The sequence below is a fragment of the Eubalaena glacialis genome, chromosome 3 (genome assembly GCF_028564815.1).
Source record: "Eubalaena glacialis isolate mEubGla1 chromosome 3, mEubGla1.1.hap2.+ XY, whole genome shotgun sequence".
NCBI lineage: Eukaryota > Metazoa > Chordata > Mammalia > Artiodactyla > Balaenidae > Eubalaena > Eubalaena glacialis.
The window spans coordinates 34005059-34021241 of record NC_083718.1 but is presented as its reverse complement, the minus strand read 5'-3'; the positions used below and the strand labels follow the sequence as shown (position 1 = coordinate 34021241).

Here is a 16183-nt window from a genome sequence, read left to right as displayed (position 1 = left end):
AGTGGCTGTATCAATTTACATTCCCACCAACAGTGCAAGAGTGTTGCCTTTTCTCCACACCCTCTCCAGCATTTATTTTTTCTAGATTTTTTGATGATGGCCATTCTGACCGGTGTGAGATGATATCTCATTGTAGTTTTGATTTGCATTTCTCTAATGATTAATGATGTTGAGCATTCTTTCATGTGTTTGTTGGCAATTTGTATATCTTCTTTGTAGAAATGTCTATTTAGGTCTTCTGCCCATTTTTGGATTGGGTTGTTTTTTTGTTACTGAGCTGCATGAGCTGCTTGTATGGTCACCTTATCTTTGACAAAGGAGGCAAGAATATACAGTGGAGAAAAGACAGCCTCTTCAATAAGTGGTGCTGGGAAAACTGGACAGGTACATGTAAAAGTATGAAATTAGAACACTCCCTAACACCATACACAAAAATAAACTCAAAACGGATTAAAGACCTAAATGTAAGGCCAGACACTATCAAACTCTTAGAGGAAAACATAGGCAGAACACTCTATGACATAAATCACAGCAAGATCCTTTTTGACCCACCTCCTAGAGAAATGGAAAGAAAAACAAAAATAAACAAATGGGACCTAATGAAACTTAAAAGCTTTTGCACAGCAAAGGAAACCATAAACAAGACCAAAAGACAACCCTCAGAATGGGAGAAAATATTTGCAAATGAAGCAACTGACAAAGGATTAATCTCCAAAATTTACAAGCAGCTCATGCAGCTCAATAACGAAATGCTACCTTTAGAATATGCTAAGGAACAGGCCATCCCTAGAAGTGCCCTAAGAGGTCTCAACCAGTACATAGCCACCTGTGATAACTACACTTGAAAGGAGGCTATTCAATTAGCACTTTGTGGACTCCTTGGGGACCTGTTAAAGACAGAAATTCTGAAGTTGAATTTAATAATGTTCAGAAACTAGGCCTCTCCCCTCTGAGCCCCACCCAAACAGGGGTTTGGAAGGCCAGGAAGGCCACCCCAGTCGCTCTGCTTGAAGAACAAGGCTGCTGAGGACTGTGTTCTTGAAGAAGCATACCCACGCTAAAAATGTGTACACCACAGACTGTTTTCTCCAAGATAATCATGATGAGGAAGAGAACTCAGTCATTCTGAACTTTATAGTAGGAGAATATACGGTATATGCATAAAGATGGGATATATTTAGCTGTGAAGGATGGCTGGAGTTAGCGGAGAGTTTCACAAGTGTAACAGGCTTATCTACATTAGATGACTATTGTGTAGGGGAGGCTGAGAACCAGAGATTCAACTCTAGCTTTTCCTTTAAGACTTAATCACAAACACATCAACTGTTTAAGGTGTGCTGCCATCTCCTGGCCAAACTTGTGTTGCAGTCAGATCACAAGCCGTTACAGCAAAAAGTGAAGCAGCTGTGAGTATGATGTGGTAATCCAAAACAAAACAAACACGCACATCCCCTGGGAGAAGGCATGCTGCGTGCTGACTGACAGTCCCTGGTGGCTACAGATAGCGCTGCTCTGCTGGTAGAGGCCTATGACGGTGTCCATCAGGCACTGCCGAGCAAGCAAATCTGAAGAGCAGGCTGAGCCTAAGAAGAAAATTCAAATATTCCACATGCAGATAGGCCCATATATGGATTCCATGCCCAGATTCTCTCACAGTGTAATGAAGAGTAGATAGGCTTGTGCAGAAGTTCAGGATGTTGCAAGTTCATGCTGAAAAGAGGCTGGCGGAAAGGGTGTGAACACAGGAGAGGCTCTGAAAAATAAATTGCTATCACTCCACTTTGCTCCCTTCTTCTTCGCTCTCCTACCTCCCATTCCCGGGCCCTACCCTCTGGTAGTGGTCATGTCAAGTGCCCAGAGACCGAGAGCAATCCATGGGGGAGAGTAACATGTTCCATCAATCTCCAAGGCAAACTGAAAGACCTCTAGGGTCCCAGTGGAAATGGAATGGAATAGAGAGCATTCTGCAGACACAGTGAGGTTAAGGGAAAACAAAAGCCAAACAGATATAAACCTAAAACGTTAATGTGATCTTTATTACACAGCACATCTGGTGTTTGTGCATCCCAGAAGTATACACAATACTCTATAAAACCAAACCCAGCCATTCAAAGTTACACTAAATGAAGACTTAACCCATAGCTGCATCTCTTAAAAATATACACAATTAACACTGTCCTGCTGTAACAATATCATGGAAAGAGACAGGTAGCACAAGGAGGGAGAGAGTATAAGAACTGAAGTTTGTGCCAAAGTAATTTTCTCTTGTTATTGCACTTTTATTCTACACACTTAGTATATTACACTTTTATTTAACACTGTAATAATAAACATTAGTCCTTTGAAACAAACAAAAACATTACATAAAGACAAAAGACAACAAGCTGTCCAGACCAATTTCCTTTTCAACCCTCTGAGTAAGATGTCTCCCCAGTGTCAGATGTTCACACACAGTCTCTTCAGTCAGCTCTGTGGACTGGATGTTAACAAAGCAGATAAAGTTAAAAATAAAACCCTTTTCAGAACAGTAGTGTACTTAAAACCCCCAAGGGAGTTTGCCATACAGGTTTCTCAAGTTGACTCCCTCCTAACCCATTTAAACATCACACTAGCCCTGACCCACCCCAACCCCATATTTAGAAGGATAAACCCTCTTTTTTTTTCTTTTAAAGAAAAAGTGGGTTATTTGATCCAGCAAATCCAAAAATCAAGCTTTGAAAACTCAAAGAAAGCAACTACTCTTACGGCAATGGACTCTTCGAGGGCCATTTATTCCACTCTGATGCAGTATGAACTTAGGAGGTTCCCTGATTAGTCAGATGGAATACCACGCATGCCTTCTCTCCAAAGCAAGGCCAGAGGGAGTCTATTCCCCAAAGTGCTGTTATAATCACCAATCCCTTTTGGCTTCTCAGTGCTAAATAATAAGCCAAAAAATAAAGTGTCATTCAGTGCAGTTATCACTTTGCAGCCCTGCTACCCCAAACCACTTTGCTGATCAGGAAAAAACTTTGTCAACACCTCTTTGGCAGCTCAAGTGAAAATGCAAAAAAATGCATTGGAGAGCTGACAGGTACTAGTTGAGAGTCCTACCAGTCCCCTGTTTCTATCCCCCGTGGTAGTAATATATCCCTCCCTTCACTCTTTCCTTGAATTTTAGTGTCAAAAATTAGGAGAAGCTGCTGCCTAGGCTCTGTTCCCTTGAAACTGATGGAGTCACAAATGACTTCTTTGGTCTGGGAAGAACCAGCACAGTTCTCCTTCCCAGAGAAGTGAAAGGCTTTCGCTCAATCAATGAGCCACTCTCTGCAGAGGATCCAGGGAACTAGGGCATGCCTGTGGAAACCTCACCCCGACGTGCATTCCTCAACGCCCCCAGAATGACCTTGCCACTGGCTCCCTAGGACTAAGGCAGCTACTCTGGAGCCCCAGGCTCCACTGCGTCTTCTGATTGCTCTGCAGGAAGGTCCGTCACTCAATTCTGAAGCAACAGAAGCGACCAGACCTCAAGCACGTTAAAAATGGCCAGGTAATCATTTCCAGGCTGGGGTAAATTGCCCTAATTAAGTTGGTAAGAAGGATGGAACACAGTAAGGGTAACTCTTTCATCCCATCCTTCTTCCTCCCCCTGCCACAATCTCACCTCACCATGTGGGAGTACAGACAACCAAAGCTAGGAGGTAAAATCTTCAGGACTTTGGCCTTGTTGAGCCCTCTACAGCCCAAGTGCTGCCAGGCCTCTTTGAATATCTAGTGTCTTCCCAAGTAATATACAATACAGTACATTTCATGGCACTGCATCACTTAAATAATGGATGCCAAGGAACAAAGAACCCCAAATTAGCAGACACTGTTATTCAACAAAAGCAAAGTATACACGCGTGTTATACATATGTATTCCTGTACTCAGCCTGCTGAGTGTTTAAATAACACTTCCAAATATCTACATGTGGACTCTGGCTGGCCTGCGCCTTTTCTCAGAAAAATGAACTGCAACCACTCATCTCCTTACTAAGCATCAGCCCCTCCCTTGCTTCTCCCTACTCAGGCACAAAATGTGGGCAATCTGCTGGAGTCTGAGAGCAGACTAAGCCACGGGGGATACACTGAAAAGGGACTCTGGGTGGAGAAAAACCTAACCTCCCATGTGTAAATGGAGCTATGAACTAAGACTTCCAAAGAATGTTAGGAATGTGGGCTCCACAATGGGAGCACAGAGTCCTAATTACGGCTGGAGTTAAAAGACAGTCTGGAAAAGGGAACTATGTAAGACTTTTCTTGAAATTTCATACAGAAGAGATTTATACTGACTTTTTGGCTAAAGAAATAGCTTGGGCATCAGTGAACTGCTGGATATGCTCACAGCCATCCAACTCTTCCCTATCCAGGAGTCATCTCTGCCTGGGAAGGTCTCAAGTTGCCCAGCAAGCATCAGTCCCCTTGGGAGCTCTCTGTAATGAATGTCAAATTCTTCCCATAGCCAAAAGGTGAGGGGAAGGAAAGAAAGAAAGAGTGAAAGAGAAAGGTCTCTGCTTTCAAGTAGAATCATCGAGTCCTCTGTTTGGCCTCTCAGAATGTGACTTGCATAGCCGGTCCATGATGCCCTGGAGCATGGGCTGGACAATGCCCAAGAGAGGTCTCTGAGAGGGGTCACCATCCCAGCAGGCTTCCATCAATTGCCAGCACTCCTCATCAAACACAGGAAGGCGTTCTGGACGGGCCCCTAGAGAAAGGAGCATGGAAATAAGACCAGAGGCAGCGAGAAGGGAACCAACACAATGAAGAGGCATGATCAGCTCACAGGCTGATTACGCAGTTGGGGCTCAGGATGCTAAACAATGCAGTGAGCTTTGGCTTCAACTGCAAATATCTAGGTTAGAACCTAATAGTAACTGTGATGAAAAACTGGAATACACTGGCATAGGATGTTGAAGAATTAGAAATTTTAAAGATAAAAACCTTTCTGAGAGTTCAGAACCACGCTGCCTGGAAGCAAAGGTTTGACTTAAATGTCTTTTCTGGATTCCATGATGGTTTAAATGTGTATGAGGTCCTGCTGTGGAGTGGCCAGAGAGGAGGACGGGAGGCCGCTGCGGCAGTGCCTGGTCTCAGTCTGCTCTCTCCTGGGGAGTCAGGGCAAAGCAAGGCTCGTGGCTCTTACCTCTCCGCACATTGTTCCAGAGATGGTCTTTGCTGGCACACCTCTCAAATGCCTCAGGGAGCTTGACAGAGCCTGAGCAGATATACCAGAAAAGAATGCCAAAAGCGTAGACATCCACAGAATTATCATACTTCCCTACAGCAAGAAAGGGTGACAAGTAGTGAGCCAGGGAGGGAATCAACAGCATCACCGCTAACTTGCATCTGCAGAGGTCTTTACACATTTTTTCCTAAAGCCTTTAATACCCATTATCTCTTATAACAACCCTGTTAGGCAGGACACATTTATAATGCCCATTTTATAATACGAAAAACTATGGCACTGGGAGGGCTAAAGATTAAAAGAGCCAAGACTAGAACTTGACAAAGGGGAAGGAAAACAGGCCTTTTATTTTATTTTAATTTATTTATTTTATATTTCACTGATATTCATTATATTTTGTATTTGATTATTGTTTGTGTGAAGTATTTTATTTTTTATATCTATTTATTTATTTATTTATTCATTCATTCATTCATTCATTCATTTTTGGCTGTGTTGGGTCCTGGTTGCTGCGCATGGGCCCTCTCCAGTTGCAGCAAGCAGGGCCCACTCTTCGCTGCGGTGCACAGGCTTCTCATTGTGGTGGTTCCTCCTGCTGCGGAGCACCGGCTCCAGGCATGCGGGCTTCAGTAGTTGCAGCACTCGGGCTCAGTAGTTGTGGCTCACGGGCTCTAGAGCGCAGGGGCTCAGTAGTTGTGGCTCACGGGCTTAGCTGCTCTGCGGCATGTGGGATCTTCCTGGACCAGGGATTGAACCCGTGTCCCCTGCACTGGCAGGCGGATTCTTAACCACTGAGCCACCAGGGAAGTCCGGGCCTTTATTTTAATGGGACAGTCAAAAAGATTAATCCTGAAAGGTCATGTTAGGGAAATAAGGTTGGGAAATACAGGTGGGTAGATAGGTTGGAACCATAACATAAAGATTTTTAAAGTCGGACAGAAGAGTCTGGATTTGGTGGGCAGCAGGAGTCATTTATGCTTTAGAGCAGGAGGTGACATGAAGAAAATATTTTAGAAAGATTATTTTTACAGCAGTAGGATGAACTGCAGTAGAAATAATCAAATGAATTTAAATACGAAGTAGCCAAGATAAAATAATAAAAGTGGGGATAGAAATTTTTTTAAAAGTCAGGGAAAGAAAAATGATGACTGTCTACTTCTTTTCAATGTGCGTAGGACTACAGCTATCCAAGTAACTCCTAATCCTTATATGTATCACTCAATGAAGGGTTGGGGGAAGACCTGTGGCTAATGAGAGAAATCCAAATATTATAAATTGCTAATTTTAAGTCTTACCAATACTAACGAGTGACCTGCCATTCCCTTTCCACCTTCCCTGGCAATGACACAACCTTCCTCATCCGTTCAGGCTCAAAACCTCAGAGTCATCTTTTAGTCATTCTTTTCTGTTCATCACCCATATCAAGTTAATTACAAAATCTTGCCCATCCTTCCTCTGAATTGATCTCAAATCTGTAACATTTTTTGTTTCAGCACTACTACCAACTTAATCCTAGGTCTGGTCTCCACCACTGGTCTCCCTACTTGGCTCTTGCCACTCAATCTGCCTTACCTACTGCTACTAAACATTTCCATGAACATCTCTTTTCATCCCTCACCTGTTCAAAAGCCCAGTAGCTCCTTACTTCTTCCAACATTAAGCCTTCACTCCACTGCATGAATTTCAAGCTCAAATATATCTTATCTCCAACTTGTTTGCTATTACTTCCCGAACTGATTTCTTTCCTGTCATGCTTATTTCTAATCGGCAATTTTGCTCCTATTTCCTCTCCCCCAGCCTCCAGAATTTTCTCTCCTACCTAACATGGTTGGACTCTAGAGACAGAAGGACCTAAATTCCAATCCCAGCCTCATTACTTCTAGCTCAATGTTTTGGGGTGGGTTTCTTCATCAATCTGGCCTCAACTTTATCCATGACATGGACATAAAAATGCATCAATATCACCACAGAATTGTCATGAGGATTAAATAGAACAAAATATATGACATAACATACCCACAGTGCCTAGCTCAAAGAATATATTAATAAATATATTGAGTTCCCTTCCCACCTACCAAATTTTCCAGATCTCATTCAGTTTCTATCCAGAATTTCACCTCTACCACAAAACCATCTAACATTTCTTCTCTGAACACCAACATTACATTATGTAGCACTTAATCACATGTTATCTTATACTGCTTCTTAATTATTTTACCTCTCAATATATCTCTGTCAACTGTAAGTTCTTTAATGATAGAGGACAACTCTTATTATATAGGAGTTATTCAATCAATACTTTAGGATTAAATAATTGGTTGACTATGGCAATGATGGCACTAATAGCCCAGAGAGACATCCAGTAGAATAGTTGGTGACTCCCATTTACACTTTTCTTTCTTGCCCCTTTACCTCTTCACTTGTCCCCCTACTTGTCTTAGGTTTCCCCTGTTCTGGTTTCTCCCCTGCCTATGCCAGAACTGCCAGTAGTACTTGTGGATACTACTTAGCCCAAAGGGTAGCACTTGGTTAACACACGGAGCCCTGCCGAAACCCACTCCCTGCCCTCCAGCTTACCTGTGAAAAGTTCAGGGGCCATATGAATTGGTGTCCCCACAATGCTGCCTGACATCATGGCCTCTGGCTTGCAGAATCCTAAGTCAGTGATCTTGGCACGGTTCTGCTTGTCCAACTGCCAACAAAGCAGGGTGAGAGTCATCCTATGCCTGGTCCTGCACATAGCGCTCAGCTGCATACCCAAGCTCAAAAGTAGGCATCTACCTCACAGCAGTACTTAATCAACTCTGCCTCTATTCTCCCTGTCGCCAGATTCACTCCCATTACTGTCTTCTCCCCATACTGTAAACAACCTGATGGCAAGGACTGTCTTTTTCATCTTTGTATCCCCAGCACTTAGCATAGTGCCTAGCACATATCAGGAGCTTAGCAAATCTTGGAAGAATGAATAAATGAAGGACACTGAGGAAAGTATTATTAGTTCCTGATTATTCTCCTCTGACCTCCAGAACCCAGGGCAGAAAGTTGCTAAATAAGAAGGTTGAGGTCCTCTGGTCAGCTGAGGAGGGTTTTTTAATTCCCTCTAGTTTCCTTTCCTGAGGTCCAAGACAATAAATCTGTCTCAGATGAATGGATAAAGACGATGTATATATACACAATGGAATACTACTCAGCCGTAAAAAAAGAACGAAATAGTACAGTAACATGGATGGAACTAGAGATTATCAAAAGAAGTGAAGTGAGTCAGACAGAAAAAGACAAATATCATATGGTATCACTTCTATGTGGAATCTAAAATATGATACAAATGAACTTATTTACAAAACAGAAGCAGACTCACAGATATAGAAAACTTATGGTTACCAAAGGGGAAAGGGGGTAGGGGAGGGATAAATTAGGAGTTTGGGATTAGCATATACCAACTTCTATATATAAAACAGATAAACAACAAGATCCTATTGTAGAGCACAGGGAACTACATTCAATATCTTGTAATAACATAAAATGGAAAAGAATACGAAAAGGAATATATATGTAGAACTGAATCATTTTGCTGTACACCAGAAAATAACACATTATAAATCAACTATACGTCAATAAAAATAAAAATTAAAAAAAAAATCGGTCTCATTTGGCTATTGACAAGCCTCTTAGGTTTCAGCCTATAATTTTAGGAAGATATTTCCCTCCCCCCAAAACTGCTATCATCTTTATATATCATTTTTTAAAAATAAATTTATTTATTTATTTATTTTTATTTTTTGGCTGTGTTGGGTCTTCATTGCTGCACGTGGGATTTCTCTAGTTGCGGTGAGCGGGGGCTACTCTTCATTGTGGTGCGCGGGCTTCTCATTGTGGTGGCTTCTCTTGTTTCGGAGCACGGACTCTAGGCACGCGGACTTCAGTAGTTGTGGCACGTGGGTCTCAGTAGTTGTGGCTCGCGGGCTTAGTTGCTCCACGGCATGTGGGATCTTCCCAGACCAGGGCTCGAACCTGTGTCCCCTGCATTGGCAGGCGGATTCTCAACCACTGCGCCACCAGGGAAGCCCTCTTTATATATCATTTAAGTGTTGCCAGAGACACTTCAATGATAATCCAATATATTTTCAAAAGGAGTATGTCAAAAGATTCTTTACAATTAGATAACAGGACTGGCAGGTTCATGACTATCTTACCTTTCAAGGTGTGTTTACCCATCTCAGTCCTCATCCAGCATCTCAAACCCTAAGCAATAACAAGACCTGGAATCCTCAAAAATATCAATGTCACAAAAGCAAAAAAAGGCAGGACTATTCTAGATTAAGAGGCTAAAGAAACATGACGAAAAGCACTGTATGATCCTTGGATTGGATCCTGGGCCAAACAAACAAATAGACCATATTTGGGATAGTTGAACATATTTGGGACAACTGGAAAATGTTAATATAGACTGTGTATTAACTAATAATATTGTATCAATTTAAACTTCTTGGGTGTGAAAAATGGCATTTTAATTAAGTGGAAGAATGTCCTTTTCCTTAGAAGATACAAGCTGAAGTATATAGGAGTAAAGTTTTATCTGCAAGTTACTCTCATATAGTTCAGTAAAAAATGTGTGTGTGTGTGTATGTGTGTGTGTGAAGAAAGAGAGAGACAGAAACAAAGAGAGACTACACTAGGAAAGAGAATATGAATCTGGGTGAACAGTATGTGAATCTTCATTGTACCAGTCTTTTAGCTTTTCTGTAAGTTTAAATTTTCTCACCAGTGTTGGGAGAAAAAATCTTAAGCAATATAAGCTAGGCCTATGATGCAACTCCTCCCTAAGCTTTGTCAAGTCCAAGAAACCATCCATCCACTCTGCTGTTAACTGGTCACAGTCTTTTCCTGTGACCAAATTTACATTTATGTATACCTCCCTCCAAAGGTCACTTACACATAGAGACAGGGAGTTATCTTGGGGAAACAGCTCTTACTTACCAGCACATTTTTCAGTTTGATATCACGGTGGACAAGTCCCTGGCTGTGCAGGAAGCGGATTCCTTCCACCACATCTAGTGCTATCTGCAAACGGGTCTCCAGGGTCAGCCCAGCCTTGGGGAGACAAAAGGGTTTACTTGTCACTAAGAAGACAACTCCTCAATCCAACTTGCTTATACCAACTAAGAGTTCCTTCTGTGAGATACTGAAAGACTGACCACACTAGGGTACACAAGGACAGAAAAGTGGATGAGAATAAGGGAAGAAGAAGGTAGGAGAGGGAAATAAAGGAAAAGCAAGGAAGGGCAAGCTATAAAGGCCAGATCAAATTCCTTGGAGGCAGCACTTAGGCCAGGTGGATGATCCCCAAATGTGACTAGGAGAGCCACAACCAAACGCCTGAAGGCATGAGTGCATCTCTAACCCTGAACAAACTCTAGAACTGCCTTAGAGGCTCAAAGTGAGTATTTCTAGGACTCTCAGGCAGATTTACTTCCATTGCTTTGTAGGACTGGTTAGCCTTTGGTTTTATGGATTCAAATACCAAAGTCGCTCATCTTACTTCTACCAATCCTCCAATTTAGGGTCTCTTGAATTCTGGAGAATGTTATATCACTCATCCAAAAGCCCATATATGGTTCTCTAACCCACTTATGGAAAAGCATCACATGGTGCTGAGCTTAACTCCCCTGAAATGAAGAAGGAAAGCCACTTGCAGGGTCATTTTATTCACCGTATTGATTTCTCATGGCTCCTGCAAGCATTTCTAAGGATTCTTCTGTCTTATTCCATATAAACTGGTACAAGAGGCACCTGTGAGAAGGGACCTACCAGATACTCTGGGGTTAGCTTTTCCAGCTCCAATGTAGAGGACAAACAAAAGAAACCTCTCTATTTCCCTGCTGGTGGCTGTTTTAGATGAGGGGAACTCAACATCCAACTGAGGGTATTTCACCTTCATTCAAAATCTTTCGCTTCTCACTGTCTACGGCAGAATTTGAATGCTATGGAACTGCTAACATTTTTGGTCTTCTATAACTTGTTCCCAACATTTCTTTGCATATTATCTCCCCTCTATTCCCCAAATGAACCAGCTGCTCCAACACAGTCAGTGTCCTTCAAATGTTCTGGGCACTAAGCTATTCCTTCCCCCTGGTATGACCTCTTCTTTCCATCTGCCCAAATTTTACCCATCAGGGTTCACTTATCCAACTCAAATGCCACCTGTTCATGAAATATTCACTGACTACAATTATTTTATTTTATTTTTTAAAATTTTTTTAAAATTTATTTTTGGCTGTGTTGGGTCTTCATTGCTACGTGCGGGCTTTCTCTAGTTGTGGTGAGCAGGGGCTACTCTTTGTTGCGGTGCGCGGGCTTCTCATTGCGGTGGCTTCTCTTGTTGCAGAGCACGGGCTCTAGGCGTGCGGGCTTCAGTAGTTGCAGCACACGGGCTCAGTAGTTGTGGCGTGGGGGCTTAGTTGCTCCGTGGCATGTGGGATCTTCCCAGACCAGGGCTCGAACCCGTGTCCCCTGCACTGGCAGGCGGATTCTTAACCACTGCACCACCAGGGAAGTCCCTACAATTCTTTTAAAAGCCCCTGGCCAATTATACTTTTTGATATCCCCTTATGTTGCTTAATACAGGGCCTTGTACAAAGTAGTCACTAATAAATATTTGTTGACAACAAAAACTAGCTTAATTCACTGAGAACAAAAAAAGAGAAAGAATAGCAGAGTTATAGGAAGCTTTTCTGCTCTTCTGTGTAGTCTAGATTTTTACCACTACCACGAGAGGTAAAAGTGGTGAACTGCAGTATTCTGGATATAAACTGGGCAAAAAAACATGTTCTGAGACATTTTTAAGGTTTTTTGGAAATGAAGGTAATAAAGCTTGATTACTCCAACATTGTCTTATGAGAGCTAGGGGCTCTGAATAAAGAAGAAAGGAGGAAAGGCCAGAAAGGAACCTGTGGATCTGGCTGCCAGCTGGACCTCACTCCCTCTTTGCCCTGCCTCACCTTCAGCCCACTGTAGAGGTCCCGGTGCAGCCGCTCCATAATGAGCAGCACAGCGATGCTGGAGCCGCCACCATAGTTGTAGTCGATGACGGAACCGTGCAGATCCACCAATCGCTCATGCTTCGGCAGAGACCTGGTGAGGAGCGGAAAGGTCTGGGCTAGAGCTAACCTTGCATAGCATGTCACCACAGTGGAAGAAATAACCCTGAGACCATGCATAGTCCAGGCCCAGAGGTAATAGCCCTCAGTACAGAGAGAGGGCAAAGAGAATGGCCTCTCTAACGAGGACAGAGAATTATGGAATCTAAAAACTGACAGGCCTTAAGGACTAAGGAAGAAAGTCAAATGGAAGGATGGGTCTGAGAAATTAGGATGGTGGGGAAAGGGCAGGTAAAAGCAGGAAAGGCCTTGAAGAGAGCACATTTCTGGGCCAGACACTGAAATACTGGCCTACAACATTCTGAGACATAGGAATGGAGAAACAAGGCATACTATAGCTCTTGGTACAAAATTTATACCAGGCTTCTAGCTTCTTCTCTGGATCGTTCCCCACAAAGATGAATGAGACCAGAACCTACCTCATGTAGTGGAACTCCAAAGCTAGGTCATTCCAGTGCTTCTCATCTGGAGGGACAACCGACTTGAGGGCACAAGGGAAGTGCCCCCCCCAATTGTCACACAGGTACACCACACCATACTGGCCCCGGCCCAGTTCCTGTCCCAGTTTAGGTTTACCTATAAGGTACAGAGACAGAGATAAAGCAGGAAGGATGGGAACTTGCTGGGCAACCTCCCTAAGATTCTTAGACGTGGACCTGCCTAGAAGCAGGAAGTCATAATTATGCCAGGGGAAGAAATCTGGATGTTTTCTAAACCAGTAGTAACCTAACTGGTTTAATTTAAATAAACTTTGGTTGTGTTATTTGAACTATATAAATAGCAGGACCAAACAGACTTCATCAGAAATTCAAAAATACATCAATGGGTGTTTAGGCAGCTTCGCAAGGAAGCAGCTTTAGACACTGGGATTCTCCAGGGTTGGACATGAGGATGTCAGGTATCCAGAACCTTCCTCCTCCAATTTACTAGGGAAAAAAAATAAGGACTCACGATGCAGCAAGACATCCTGTAAAGAACGGCTTTCCAGTGAAAGGCGGGCCAGGCGGGGAGCATGATCTTTCCGAACCTTCAGCCATAGATCTTCAGTTTTCTCCAACCGGCCTGAGTGGCCAGCTTCCAGCTGGGAAGGAAAAAGAAGAAAGAAATATGACTTATCAGGTCCCCAGCTTTGGCTTCCTCACCTATTATATAGGGATAATAATATCTACCTCATGAGGATACCTGTGAGAATTAAATAAGATATATGTAACATAGCTCAGAGATTGGCAGATAGTGAGCATTCATTAAGTAATAATTTTTCTTCCTGGATGCATAATCACATCTACCCACCCTCCCCTTCACACACATGTACACATGCACACGCGCACACCCCAAAGGGATAAGCAGATGTCACATAACTGCAAACTACTATGGAAGTTGGAATGTCAGCCCTTTCTGTCACTCATTCTTAAAATACTATATAAACTCATATAAAATTCCTACCCCTCGATTTTCATTCCTCACTCAGTGAAGTGGGGAGAAATTAATTGAGTTCCCTCCATTCTCTCTAGAGTTAGAAAAATATCCACATGAAAAATTTACTGATGAAACACCCTGTAACTTAGTATTATCCTTTAACAGAATAGAAAGGAAATATACTGATGATTTTTTTAAAATTATGTAGACAGCAGTAGACAAAACATTCCACAGTGGATGAGGTTCCTCTCTGATTGATCCAGCTGTATGTCCTTTCCTATATACCCACCTGCCGCAATGAGGCTGCAAAGGCCTCATGAGAACTGTTGAGCCGAGTCCGGAATTGGCTGCAAATGCTCTTGGCCAACTTGGAGGCACTGAGGCTCTCGATGGCTTCCTGGGCCACCTTTCTCTTCCACTCTAGTGTGATGGCAGGTGGGCTCACCCATGTGATGCGCTGGATGATCTGTCAGGATGAGGACAGTGAGAACACTGAGGGATGGGAGACAGGAACCACCAGGAAGAACCAACGCCCCTCCCTCTCTGGGTTACCCACTCGTTAGGCCAGGATCTTAAGATAAGAGCTGTATGAAGTCCAACACTCTCCAATTCCATCTACCTCAAAATCGGGGCTCAGCCCAACGGAAATCATCAAAGAACACTAGGCCTAGTCTGCATGCTCACAAATCAATACATTACATTCAGTACTGGGGGTGCCTGATAAATCCCTTTCTAAATACAGCAAATAACTCTACGTAAGAGTCAGATGGAACATCAGAAAGGAAACCACACTCATGGCCTCTGGCAACAAAGCCTGGTTCTGAGAAAACACTTAGGTTGGGAAAAAGAAATATGAAGAAGCCAGTGAAGTAGGGTTTTATGGCTCCATAAAATATCATTTAGACACATCACTTTTAATAGTTAAAGGGGGTACTGTTAATAATTATTTCAGAACAGGCATAAACCAGGGTTCTCCCAGGCAGGCAAACCAGGACAAATGGCCACCTGCCCTGACAGACATCAGTTTGTTTAGGACAGACATCCTAGACATCAGTTTCTGTTGGAACGACCAAGATTCACCTAAGCCAACTAGGGGCTGAAAAACACTTCCCTAAACAACCTCTACCTGTTTGATTTGCTCCCACAGCATCCTTGTAACTGAGGACCCTGAGTGAAATGTGACTTCAACATGATAGGCAGCATTTAAGATCTGAAAGACAGTACACAAACGAAAGTCAATATTCCCTGAGTAGAGTGGCTAATTAAAAATGCAATAAATGATATTTATTTCAAGAACATGGTCCCGTTTCAAGGTTCCCAAATCTATCCCTCAGTATATGTGCAGAGTCAATGCAGGCTGATCATCTATTTGATGACTATTTGGGCTCCTTTACTTCATCTTCATCTTCTTGCTCATTGACTTAACTGCAATTTGACAATTCACAAGCACCTCCCACAGGCAGTAGTCATGAGATAGGAAAACAAAATAAAATTCAAACTGGACTGGCAAAAAGTTGAAAGGGAAATTCTTGACTAACTTGAAGCTGTGTTCGTGGGTGGATTCTGTTTCATGTGTTATCTGTGACACACTCTTAACTACCCTTTGAGTACCTGTTTGAGATAATTACTGGTGATGTGAACCGAGACATCCTGAGACTTCTCCAGGCTCTGCAGACACCGTTCCAGGGTTCCGACGAAGCTCTCACGTAGGTAATCCACAGAGCTGATCAGCTTGTTAGCCACTGCTTGATTAAGCCGGGAGATGATGAGTTCCTGGATCTGTCGGATGCAGCATTTGATCTCTCTGGTGCCCACTGGTTCTCCATTCTCAGGGACAATGACATCTATGGAGGCAGAGCAAAAAGCTAGTTGGCTGTGAGGGGAAGGGGCGGGCACACTGAATAAAGGCAGCTCCCAAGTCAGACCCAAGGAGCTACCATGAACAACAGCTACTAAATGCATATGGTTGACAAACTGACTCTCAGTATGACCACGGGCCATGCAATCCTCAACTACTTAAGGCATCTAAGAATCGTGAGAAGGAGCAACTGTGTACAGAATGAACCTATTGATTTTGTCAGCTCTTATATCACATTTATAGAAGAGGAGGAACAACATTTATTGACTGCAGACTATTTGAAATGCACAGTAAGTATTTTTCATATGTAATCTAATTTAATCCCAACAACAACACTGTCAGGGGTATATTACTGGTTATATTTTATATGTCGGGAAAAAGCCTCAAAGAGAGAATAAAGTGGGCACTGGGAGGGGATGGTACAGCTAGGAAGTAATATAGCTAGCATTTGAACCCAAAGCTCATGGATTCCAAAGCCTCTGATCTTTGTAATAATTCACACTTCCTAGCATATTAATGAGAAAAATCCAAGAGTCAAGAATTCAATTT

At 42.8% G+C, this 16183-nt stretch overlaps 1 protein-coding gene across 1 annotated transcript in view; it reads right to left on the bottom strand.

Moving 5' to 3' along the window:
* Positions 1 to 2258: 2258 nt before the first annotated feature.
* DSTYK (dual serine/threonine and tyrosine protein kinase) overlaps positions 2259 to 16183 on the bottom strand; it is a 54462-nt gene continuing 40537 nt past the window's right edge. Inside the window, exons 4-13 of the mRNA XM_061187429.1 lie at positions 15388 to 15620; positions 14903 to 14986; positions 14066 to 14242; positions 13312 to 13441; positions 12780 to 12936; positions 12202 to 12334; positions 10181 to 10294; positions 7781 to 7895; positions 5162 to 5296; positions 2259 to 4723 (exon numbers count right to left, since the gene is read on the bottom strand). Coding sequence (XP_061043412.1) covers positions 4536 to 4723; positions 5162 to 5296; positions 7781 to 7895; positions 10181 to 10294; positions 12202 to 12334; positions 12780 to 12936; positions 13312 to 13441; positions 14066 to 14242; positions 14903 to 14986; positions 15388 to 15620 — 1466 coding nt within the window. The 3' untranslated portion in view covers positions 2259 to 4535. The remainder of the gene's footprint in view (positions 4724 to 5161; positions 5297 to 7780; positions 7896 to 10180; positions 10295 to 12201; positions 12335 to 12779; positions 12937 to 13311; positions 13442 to 14065; positions 14243 to 14902; positions 14987 to 15387; positions 15621 to 16183) is intronic.